This window comes from Juglans regia, chromosome 7 (assembly GCF_001411555.2).
Source record: "Juglans regia cultivar Chandler chromosome 7, Walnut 2.0, whole genome shotgun sequence".
In the NCBI taxonomy this organism is placed as follows: domain Eukaryota; kingdom Viridiplantae; phylum Streptophyta; class Magnoliopsida; order Fagales; family Juglandaceae; genus Juglans; species Juglans regia.
The window spans coordinates 42,249,708-42,262,930 of record NC_049907.1 but is presented as its reverse complement, the minus strand read 5'-3'; the positions used below and the strand labels follow the sequence as shown (position 1 = coordinate 42,262,930).

Sequence of the window (13,223 nt, the reverse complement as noted above, 5' to 3'; positions counted from 1 at the left end):
ATTTCCAAACATAATATTTAAGAAGAAAAAATAAATCTAACCTATAGTCTATTTAATTACAAAATAAAATCAACGTAAAACTTAATTATTAATTGTTTTGAACGTACAGCCATTTATAATAAGGTACCCTCATAAACCTGCAGCATGCATCACGTAACGTTTTATGAATCTGAAATATATATATATAGCACAATATATATATATATATATGATCTAGTCGAAACCGAGATAGTTAGAAGTCAAGGGTCTAAAGACCTGAGCAGCCTCCGCCTCTATCAACTCCAGCTGTCCTTTAAAGAGGCGCATGTACACCACCCAATCACCGTTTCCGGCGGGGCTCGGCATCGGCATCACGTATCCGGCGTCCCCTTCCCACGGAAAATGGTACGATCCAAAAGCCGGGTTTCCCCACCCGAAGTCCACCTTAGACACTGGGAACTGTTGCCCGGATGACACCACCAAAGCCGGTCCATCTTCGCTCCCATTATAATATATCTTTGCCAAACCTGGCACCGGACGATGAGCCTCCACCCAATCTATCAGCCCCAAGAAATGTTCCTTTGTCACTGCCCCTTCCAACAGTTTATGAACCTCGTCTGCCACCCAATCCAACGGCTTGTCGTTAATCTCACTCACTTGCTTGGCACCATACGGTATGGACAGCACATTTCCAAAGTAAGAACCCATGAGTGAAGCTTTATGTTTATCTCCTTCGCTTAATCTTGTCCTTCCATCGACAACAATGCCCAACTTGGTTACCTTTTTGTCCATGTTCTTAATAATAGCCCATTTGGCAATCATCTTCCACAGGAATGCACTAAAACACTGTAATTTTGTCCTCCTGCAACCATTGGTACTGCTGGCTAGTGACTGGAGACGGTTGAGTTGGTCGCCAGTAATGTAGTATATGCGGCTAATGAGATCGTCTGCATCCAGTTCTGGGTCTTTGGGTGGGGCCAATGCGGTTATGGGGACATACATGTCATCCAAGGAGGGATGAATCGAGCCGGGGTGTCGAGGGTTGAGTAGAGATCGACGAAAAGATGGCATAACAGTGATTGTTTTAGACCGAGCCATCTCAGCCCACGAAACAAGAAACATGTTGGCCGAGTAAGCATCTGCTATTCGGTGGTCAAATGTGCATGCCACCACCAATCCGCCACATTTTAGCTGAGTAGCCTGCACCATGCATGCAGTTAATTTCGAATAACTATTAGCTAGGTAGTACCTGATCTCATAACATATCTACTAATCATGCATGAAAAAAATAATCAAGCCATTGAAAACGAAGTGCCTGCATGAAAAAATAAGAATAGAAATAAAATCTATGCTGCAACAGATTTCAGAAAACGTGTTTTTGAGTGAACAAACATATCAACTAAAAAATACGACCGTGGTTTTGCAAAAAGTCTTCGTTGTTAGAGGCAATGAGGAATCATAGCCATCTACAGATCAGAGAGCGTGTGACATATTGAACCAAACCTGGACAGCCAGAATACCATGCTTCCTCTGGGGTACAAGTTTGCCCTCAATGCTCTCGTCAGGGTTATACAAGTTGAGGTCTTTAAGGTCTACCTCTGCAAAAGCTTCAACAAAACATACTCCGCCATTGTTGCAGAGAATCTCAGGTTCTCCAACCAAGTTTGGCACCACCTCACCGGCAAACGCGTAGTGGGAACCCAGAGTTTGTGCCAATGCCTTCTTCAGCACGCCGACCATGGACTCAAAAGCACTAAGCTGGTTGTCTGCATCATCCCCGGAGGTAGCTGCAGGTTTCTTATAGCAGAAAAAAACACCCACGTCCACAAGGGGAAGAAGCAAGTCTAGGTTAGATAGTGGCAGCCAGTGCTCTTGCAATGGCAGAACTGCAGCCACCATCTCCGTCTTGCTCACTCTCACAATGTACTCTGACCCCTCTGATCTTCCGGCCCCCATATGCAAGTTTTGGATCAGGATATCTTGGGAAGAAAATTAGAGAGATGAGAGGATGCTGATCATGTGCTTGATGGGCTTGCTAGCTAAAAAGTATATATATATAGGCGCAGGGCCAGGACAGTAGGAAAACCGGAAAGAAAATTAATTATTTATATGCAGATTTAGGTAAGTATTATATATGCTAATTAGTATTTTTAGAAAAATTAAAGAATCATATGAGAATTTTATTTTATTTTTAATGAAAAACACCTTATTAAAATTTAGTCATAAATTTATATCTAAATTAATCATGTTATTCTCATGAGTTAATCATATTATTATTGTTTTAAAATTTGTAAATGATGAATTGTTTATAGAATAGAAAAAATCAATAGAAAAACAAAATGAATACATGCTGTATTGCTGTGATGCAAGACAATAATAATAAAGAAAGGAAAACTGTTGAAATTGTTAACCCGATCTCACTGACAAATTATTTGGGTCAACATACCACTAAACTAAGTCACATCTGGATATTAAAAAACAAAATGATTTTCTTTTCTTTTCTTTAGGTCAGAAATTCTGATCGATACGGCTCTTCCCTAACTCACTCCAAAATGAACATGTGTTACAAGCCTTGTGACCACAACATAACATAACAAAATAAGAAGGTGGCTTAGCAATAGTATACGCCGTTTCCATTTGTCTGTGATGAGAGTTTCAACACTTCTAATTAGGTTGACTTGGTAATAGCAAACATGATGCTATTCAAATTGTTGATGATGTCCGAAAGTCATAAAAGAAAACCGTGTTTGGTCCCAAGTAAATTTGTGGAATTAATGCATTGAACCAAAAAAAAAAAAAAAAAAAGGAATGCCATGAAAAGGAAATTAATCATCAAAATGCATCCATCTTCCTGAATCGTAGCTTCTCATCGACTATGTTTAGGTAGTGAGAAGTGTTGAGAATGTTTGTGAATAGTAATAATAAAATATTGAATAGTAATAAAAAGTAGGTAAAAAGTAATGAATAGTAAAAAAGTAGATAAAAAATAATAATAAAGTAAAGAATAGTAATGAGAGTACTTGAGGTACTCTCGCTTGCCAATCATAGTCTAATCAACCTGCTTATTTATTTAAAATAAAATAATAAAAATTTGATTTTCATTCAAGGCATGGGAAAACGTCCCTCAGTCAATAGTCATGCTTTCTTCTCCATTTTAATATAAAAAAAATTCATCTCATATATTATTATTTATCATTTTACACCGTATATCTTATAAAAAATATTATTATACCTTATAAAAAATATCTCACATCTTATAAAAAAAATTATAAATATAAAATATGAGAATAAATAATATCTAATGTATAATAAATCTCTTTCATATATATTTCTCAAAAGTTGTAAGTATATACTCTTTGAAAAGAAAATAGAATTCATTATAAAAAAAATGAGTTTTTTTTATTTAGATATTAAATTTATCAATTTTTTTTTAAAGAATACGCAGAAAAATTATACATTAAAAAATTTCCTTTTAAATTTAATTTAGACTGATAAATTTAATTATTGGGATAGAAAACAGGAATCTTTAGCAAGTGGACGCCGTAGAATATGTGAACATGTCAAAAGAGCAGTGCTAGGCTGCTAGCACGAGACGATAAGGATAAAAAAGTTTTTTTTTTTTTAATTTTAGAAAAATTTAAAAAATGTTTTATCCATTTAAGAATATGTGGTCCACATTTGTAGTAATAAAGATTACACGTACCCCTGAGTTTTTTGTTTAAATTTATGTACACGATCTTTACTTTTGAAAAACACGTGTGGCCAAACTAATGAGTTTATAAAAATACAAAAAAAAAAAAAAAAAAAAAAAAAAAAAAGAAGAAGAAGAAGAAGAAGAAGAAGAAGAAGAAGTAATATTATCCATAATTGTAGAATATGCAAGTATCGTATAACTGTAAATATAATTTTTTATGTGAGTCCGATATTTATTCATTTCACATATCGTTTTGAAAATGAATAAAATCTATCACTAAAAAATAATTCATGTGAGTCTGATATTTATTTATTTTTTAAGAGATAACGTAATATTTAGACACTTTACGACTATAAATATAATTTATTTAAGAAAAATATTGTGAAGACTAATGTAAGATACAATTCATAAGGGTCTTAAATTTATCCAATTTATTTTAAAGAAAGTCGACAAGATTTACACATTTTAAAATTATAAATATATTTTCTCTTCTTGAATTTTGTCAAGAAGATATGTAGTTAGTTAAGGGGTTATTTTCAATTTATTGGTAAGGTAAGAATTTTTTAAAAAATCATAAAAATAAAAGTAGCCATGGGAATTTTTCTTTTCCAAAAAATGGGGCACCCCCACCATGATCCCACCTCCCATTTTCCTTAAAATCTTAAAGAAATCTGTTTAATTAGGCCATTTCAACATGTTTGAACATACGGAGTAATTTATAAATTTTGTAAATAATAGTAAAATAATTTAAATGAAAATGTTTTATTAGATTTGGAAAAAGGTAAGAGAACAAATTGAATATAATTTTTTTTTTCATGTTAACAAAAATTCTGAATATAATTTTTGTATTTGAATAATGATTATATGAAAAAATAAAAAAAATATTTTATATTTAAATAATGTTTAAAGCTTGATTTGGATAGAGAAATGAGATATGATAGAGAGATGCTTATATCTCATCTCAATATCCAAAGATTCCAAACACCACAAAAATAAATATTTTTCAATTTCAAATTTTTAACTATTTTATTTAATCATTACAATTTTTTTAAACTTCCAAATAGAAAATAGAGTGCGCGCACACACACACAAAAATTTTTTTTTTCAAAACTCAAAATAAAAATTATATTAAAAAATTATATTTTAATAATATTTTAACTTTATAATATTTTTATTAAATATTTTCTCTCTCATTTTTTAAAATTCCATTAAATATTTTAATTCAAACAATTTATAATTCATCTCATATCAACTCAAGTATCTTATTTTTATTTATAAATTATCTAAACTCATACAAACTCATATAAATTATCTAATGTGAAGTGTAGAGTGTGGTGAAAGTTGTGCAGTAAAATTCATTTCTAAATTATTTACTGTAGCTCGTTGTATTCAGAAATAAATAAAAAATTAAAAAGAAAAAAACTTTTTATTTTTATCGGGACCCGTCTCGTACTACACGTGTAGCACTGCTCATTCAGAAAGAATGACGTCGAGCAGAGCGTGGGTCTTAACATGTAGATATTTGGATCTGCATTGACAGTTGCGAGCCCAGCAGAACCCACATTGCCCGGTTATTGCCGTGGCAATAACTCTTAGGCTGCGTTTGAGTAGTTAATATACCTTAATATTTTTTAAGTATTTTTGTGTTATTAAAAATATTCTACATATCAAACGCAATGAACCATCTTCGTATAAAAGTCTTTTCAAAAATCACTTTAATATTTATTATTATAATATATAAATAAAAAATAAAATCACTATAATATTTATCACAATTATATATAAATAAAAAATAAAATCACTATAATATTTATCACTACTATATATAAATAAAAAATAAAATCACTATAATTTTTGATAAAAAATAAAATCACCATAATATATAATAAAAAATAAAATCACTATAATATTTATCACTATTATATATAAATAAAAAATAAAATCAATATAATATATAAATAAAAAATAAAATCATTATAATATATAATAAAAAATAAAATCACTATAATATATAAATAAAAATAAAATTACTATTATATTTATCACTATTATATATAACTATTATATATAAATAAAAAATAAAATCACTATAATATATAATAAAAAATAAAATCACTATAATATATAAATAAGAAATAACATTACTATAATATTTATAACTATTATATATATGAAAATAAAATCATTATAATATTTATCATTATTATATATAAAAATAAAATAAAATCACTACAATATTTATTAATATTAAAAAATTACTATAATAAAATCACTATAATATTTATGGGACCCACACCTTTTTCAACTACCTATCTATAAGTCAACAACTCAATATACTTCACATATCCAAACAACTCAAAATACTCTCAATGGGACCCACAAACTCACTTCAATCTCTACTCATAACTATTCACAAACATTCTCAACACTTCTCAAGTATTCTCATTATCCAAATGTACCCTTAAACTACTTGTTCACCCATCTGGTTTGAAGTTAAACTCCCCACTTATTATAAGGGTGATTCTACAGCCCCCACTAGGGGTGTAGTATTATTTTACATGTATTTTGTTTGAATAATTATTTATATAGATTTTTTAATATTTTAAAATATTCTAAAAAAATTAAATAAATTTAAAACATCATTAAGAAAATACTTTCTTAATCAGAAAGTAAACAAAAAATATATTCTTAATCACGAAGTAAAATAAAAAATTATAAAAATATTTTTTTATAATTTTATATTTTACTTCGTGATTAATAAAGTATTTTTTTAATAATATTATAATTATTTTTAAATATTTAAAATGGTCATGCTACAGCCCGTTGGGGGCTCCCGTTGGGCTTAAAATGTATTTTTCTATGTGTATTTTTTTAATTTATTTGTTATATAGATTTTTTTTACACTTTTAAATATTTTAAAAAAATAAAATAAATTTAAAATATTATTAAAAAACACTTCCTTAATCATAAAGTAAAAAAAAAAAATCATTAAAAAATACTTCCTTAATCACGAAGTAAAATAAATATTTTTTTATTCTATTTCGTGATTAAAAAAATATTTTTTAATAATATTATAATTTTTATTTTGTTTTTTTTAAATATTTAAAATTATTAAAAATATCTACATAAAAAAAACTAAAAAAGACATGTATAAAATGTATAAAAAAAGGCTAAAGCCCGACAGAAACCCAGCGGAGCATCTATCATTTTCCTTATTATAAAGGTAAATTTCAAACATGCAATAATAATAAATAATTAAATATAATATTAAAATTTGATTTTAATGGAGTCACGTGATTCCTTTAAAATTGATTCCTTTACTCTTATCACATTAAATTGGAATTTAAAAAATGATACAAGGTTGTTTGGTAGCAAAATAATTTCAATAAAACCAATCCTTTACATCACCTTCTTGATTAAAAAAAAGCTAGTGTTTAAATTTTAGAAAAATTTAAAAAATGTTTTATTCATTTAAGAATATGTTTTATTCTTGATAAAATGTTTGTAGTAATAAAATATCACAAATTAATTATAAAAACGTGAAAGAGAGGGTCGGTCTCAGCTGTCTACAAATGAATCTTTGTTTTGAAAATTCAATAAAAAAAACTTGAAAAAGTAATGCTAGAGATAAGTTATAATAGTAATTTATACTTTATACTCGTTACGTGATTATTTTTAATTAATTATTTCTAATATTCATTTGGAGAAATATATGATTTAGATGATATCATATCATATGTGTAAAATAGATGCACTTAATAGTAACTTCTATTTATATTTATTCAAGAAGAAAATGTATATAAAGATTACACGTACCCCTGAGTTTTTTGTTTAAATTTATGTACACGATGTTTACTTTTGAAAAACACGTGTGGCCAAACTAATGAGTTTATAAAATTACACAAAAAAAAAAGAAAAAAAAAAGAAAGTAATACTACATTTGTATAAAATTATATAAAGATTGCACGTATAATCGTTTTAAAAAAGAGTAAGATTTATTATTAAAAAATTATTATTTTTCAAGTAGATCTGATATTTATTCACTTTTTTTAAGGAATTGTACAGCACTTGCACACTCTACAATTGTAAATATCATCTCTCTAAAAAACAATATTGTGAAAACTAATGCTAGATACATTTCAGTGCATAAGTTTTGCACATTCTTATTTTAAAAAATGAGATTTATCGAAATTGATTTTTTCGTGTGATTTCTAAATTTATCTAATTTTTTTAAAGAGAGCCTGCGAGACTTTAACACTTTAAAATTGTAAATATATTTTCCCTTCTTTAATTTTACTAAGAAGATATGTAGTTAGTTAAGAACTTAGGGGTTCTTTTCAATTTATTGGTAAGGTAAGAATATTTAAGAAAATCATAAAAATAAAAAATAAAAAAAAACTATGGGAATTTGTCTTTTCCAAAAAATGGGGCACTCCCACCATGATTGAGTCATTGAACCACCTCCCTTATTATTTATACAAGTATATAAACCTAGTAAAGAAATCAGTTTAATTAGGCCATTTCATGACATGTTTTGATATTTGGAGTATCTCGTAATGTTATAAATAGTAATAAAATGATTTGAATGAAAATATTTTATTGGTTTGGAAAAAGGTAAGAGAACAAATTAAATATAATTTTTGTTTTGAAATTAAAAAAAAAAAGTTGAATATAATTTTTATTTTGAAGTTTATGAAAATTTGTATTGATTTTTGAATTTGAGTAATGAATATACAAAAAAATTAAAAAATATTTTATATTTAAATTATGTTGAAGGCTTGATTTGGATAGAGAGATGCTTATATCTCATCTCAATATTCAAACACTACAAACACAAATATTTTTTAATTTCACGTATTCAACTTTTTTATTTAATTATTACAACTTTTTCAAATTTCTAAACAAAATACAAAAAAAAATCAATTTTTTTAACTTTCAACAAAACATATCATCTCATCTCATCTAAACCGCATAATCAAACGAGGTCTTATACTATACACTGCACTCTTCTACTACGCATCACAATGCGTTGATAATTAACCATTAATTAAATTAGCTTCTATTTTATAAAATTAAAAAAAAAAGATTTATTTACTTGTGAATTAAAGTGGTAAATTATCAAACCAACATACCAATTTTAGAAACATTTTGACATTTTGGGAGGTGGCAATCATTTGGAGACTTTTAAAGGAAGCATGAAAAATGGGACCAAGTTATAGCTAGCCGCAATATTATCTTATCTGCATTTTCAAAAAATTCAACGAAATAATTAATGTGAGTGGAATGCTTTCTAGTCCAAAAAACAAAGAGGGATCTCAACCTAGGTTTTGAAAATAGCTGCTTTTATGTAATTAAAATGTTATAGCCGCAATACATGATGCATTTAATTATTGCATAATTTATGGAATCTTGGATCAAACCTAGTACCTACGAACAAACAGGTTGCATTAATGCTGTTTTTTTTTTAATAATACATAGATACAATGGTTACAATGCTGCTTCTGTTTCATAAATATTGTTTCAACTTTGTGGATTAGACTGCCCTTTTCAACGACTCTTCTTTCAATTGACTCCATATCTTATCATAGTCGCAAGGACGTGGACTTACCACTTAAAACTGCCTCCTCAAAACTCAAACCTGCTGCCATTCAAGGTTCGTCATACAAAGGGTAAGTTGGGTTATGACTCAACCCGAAGCTATCATGCTTACACTATAAAAAAACAGTTTATTTCCCGTCAGTTATTTCTTATCAAAAAGATTATTTTCTATTAAAATGAATCTATTTTTATTTCAAATAATCATTCTCGTCGCAAATAATTTATCTCAAATATCTTTTTTTTGTAATGTTACAAGAATCTTCGTTAAAATCTTGAGATCGTAATTAATACGATTTCTTAGATATAATGCTCTTAGCCAGTTTTTGAAGTCGTTAGTTGCTGTTAGGCGCCGCTCAACCAGAATCATCATCACGATAGATCAGCCATGCACCAAAAATCACGTCCAAAAACCAACCCTCCAAATCGACACTTTATTAATTAGCTAGCTCTACTTTTTACATATATATACTACTATATATATTGAGAGAGATCATGTTAGAAACGATGTCGTATATATAAGGAAAATAATATAATAACAACTATATCACAATTGGTTTGCATGAACTAAGTATTAAATAATTATTTTTTTTTCTTGTACTTTAGACAGTAATTGCTAGAACAATAATTTATTAATATATATGTTGGTGATAAATTATAGAATAGTTGGTTATGTATCATTATCGGCATGCAGGACGTGAAAATGACAAGTGGCGTATGCATGCAATTAATGTAGGATTGGAGTAGCTGATCAACAACTTCAATTAATGCTAATGGATACAAATCAATACTGACTTCACCAGTTTCTTCCAATATTAATTCAAAGAATGAAAGATTCTTTCTTTGTAGGGTGAACTAACTCACACCTTATACGTACACGTAGTAGTAGTACTGCATTCGCACCTAATTCTGGATAACTAATCGCGTCCTATTACTTCTAATGAGTTATTTGCAACCAATTGCCTAGTTTGAATTTACCGTTCATTTTAATTTATCTCATTATTATTTATTATTATTCAACAATTTTAACTTAAAATTTTTATTATTATTCATAATTCATCTCACTATTATTCACAATTCATCTCTGTAGAGAATTAAATAATAAATGGAAGCAGAAATTATAACGATATGATGACACTCCCGTGAGGGTATTTGTCCCACAAGTTGGTGATGAGCAAAGGGAATTGAGTGCATTTATTTGTACACCAATGACTCCTATTTATAGGTCATCATGCACCGGTTGGTAAAGGGCACATCCATTAGTTAATCAATGGTAACCCAAAGGTCACAACCTTAAGACCGGAGTGACACATCCTATTGTGAAAGGGCACAATCATTGGTAAACTAATGGTAACCCAAAAGTCACATCCTTAAGAAGTGACACAACCTTTTGACTAAATCAAAAGGTTGTGTCTCTTAATACTTCCTTTAACACTTCCTTTAATATCACCCCTCATGGGAACCATCACCATATTAAAGAATATCATTCTAAGGAATACACCGTTTGATGATCACACCCCTTAGAATAACAATCTCAACTCATCTTCAAATTCAAACGACATTTATTTTGATAGGAATTTATCATTTTTTGACCAAATAACTCACTACAAATAAGGCATTTTTTATGTGTGCGCGCGGGCATTAGTTCTGCAATATTGCGCAATAACGATCGATAAAAAAAAAATTCTGCATTGTTAATATATATAAAAAAAAAAATCAATTTATTCCATTTTCAGTATTTTCTTAATATATAAAAAATAATAATACCTACACAATATATTTCATAACATTTTTCATAATATATATTATAAAATAAGAATATTTAATAAAATGATATTATTTTTATAAGTTAATTTATAAAAATAATATTCCTTTTAAAATATTATTATATAAAATATTATAAAAAATGACGTGTGTACATATTTTTCAATTACAATATATGAACGTAAAGTATCTGCGACCCACGAGAAAAATATCTCCATTTGTTCCTATTCGACTAAAGTATATCTCTGACCGGTGACTAGGGGTGAGAATCGGGCGGTCCGGACCGGGAAAACCGACCGGACCGGCCAATTCGGTCCGGACCGGACCGGACCGAGAGTTGTTTCGGTCCGGTCCGGTCCAAAAATCAGAAGACCGAATTAATTCGGTCCGGTCCACGGTCCGGCGGGTTTTCGGACTAGACCGGACCGAATTAAATATATATATATAATTTAATAATTTATATATATTAAGTATATAATTTTCATTTGACTAATTAACTTAATCCTATCACTAATTCATCATTAAGTAATTATTAACTAATACACATTTATAAGTTTATACTAATAGTAATATTTATAATTTTATAGTAATACTAAATTATTAATATTTATACTAATACAAGTATTATATTAATAGTCTAGACTCTACTTCTAGACTCTAAAGTCTAATATGGTATGAATAAAAATATATACTAATAGTATATTAGTAAATTAGTAATAGTCTAACATAGAGTAAGAGTCTAAGACAATAGTTAATAGTTATAGACTTATAGACTTATAGTTATAGTAATATAGTTATAACTTATACTAAATCACTATAACTAATATTAGTATATTACTAACATATAGCTATAGCCTATACTATATTACTAATAGTCCAATACTAATACTATTAATCTATTATATAGTTATAATTTATAACTTATATTAATTATGATTGATAATAATTAATCACTATAAGTCTATGACTCTATAGTATTAATGTATTATTATATAATATATAGTATTAGTATAGTAATAGACTCTAATATGGTATTCGAAAAAAATATACTAATAGTCTAGTACTAAATTACTAATACTATTAATCTAGTACTAAATTACTAATACTATTAATCTATTATATAGTTATAAGTTATAACTTATAACTTATATTGATCATGATTGATAATAACTAATCACTATAAGTCTATAGTATTAATGTATTATTATATAATATATAGTATTAGTATAGTAATAGACTCTAATATGGTATTAGAAAAAAATATACTAATCACTATAAGTCTAAATTACTAATGTATTATTATATAATATATACTATTAGTATAGTAATAGACTCTAATATGGTATTAGAAAAAAATATACTAATAGTCTAGTACTAAATTACTAATACTATTATTATATAATATATACTATTAGTATAGTAATAGACTCTAATATGGTATTAGAAAAAAATATACTAATAGTCTAGTACTAAATTACTAATACTATTATTATATAATATATACTATTAGTATAGTAATAGACTCTAATATGGTATTAGAAAAAAATATACTAATAGTCTAGTACTAAATTACTAATGTATTATTATATAATATATACTATTAGTATAGTAATAGACTCTAATATGGTATTAGAAAAAAAATATACTAATAGTCTAGTACTAAATTACTAATACTATTAATCTATTATATTATATATAGTTATAATTTATAACTTATATAGTATTAGTATACTAATAGACTCTAATATGGACCTATGGTATTAAAAAAAAATTATACTAATCACTATAAGTCTATAGTATTAAATTATTAATGTATTATGTATTATTAATATTATTATATAAGTCTATACTCTATAGTATTAAATTATTAATGTATTATGTATTATTAATATTAATATATAAGTCTATAAGTCTTTACTATTAAATTATTAATGTATTATGTATTATTAATATTAATATATAAGTCTATAAGTCTTTAGTATTAAATTATTAATGTATTATGTATTATTAATATTAATATGTAAGTCTATACTCTATAGTATTAAATTATTAATGTATTATGTAATATTAATATTAATATATAAGTCTATACTCTATAGTATTAAATTATTAATGTATTATGTAATATTAAAATTAATATGTACTGTATAACTCAAGTGCACTGGGCACTGCCCACTGCCAAGAAGCCGAA

General features: G+C 27.2%; 1 protein-coding gene across 1 annotated transcript; it reads right to left on the bottom strand.

Moving 5' to 3' along the window:
* On the bottom strand, window positions 1-2,004 carry LOC108981781 (shikimate O-hydroxycinnamoyltransferase-like). Its single transcript, XM_035692555.1, has 2 exons — window positions 1,483-2,004; window positions 1-1,179 (listed from the first exon to the last, which is right to left on the bottom strand). The coding sequence occupies exons 1-2, from the start codon at window positions 1,933-1,935 to the stop codon at window positions 214-216; spliced, it is 1,419 nt and encodes a 472-aa protein (XP_035548448.1). The 5' UTR covers window positions 1,936-2,004; the 3' UTR covers window positions 1-213.
* Window positions 2,005-13,223: the final 11,219 nt, after the last annotated feature.

Excerpts from the sequence above, each read along its gene's own strand:
- LOC108981781 (XM_035692555.1), bottom strand. The coding sequence starts at position 1,935 with ATGGGGGCCGGAAGATCAGAGGGGTCAGAGTACATTGTGAGAGTGAGC. Across the intron at positions 1,180-1,482 it reads ATGGTATTCTGGCTGTCCAG|GCTACTCAGCTAAAATGTGG; the intron begins GTTTGGTTCAAT and ends TGCATGGTGCAG.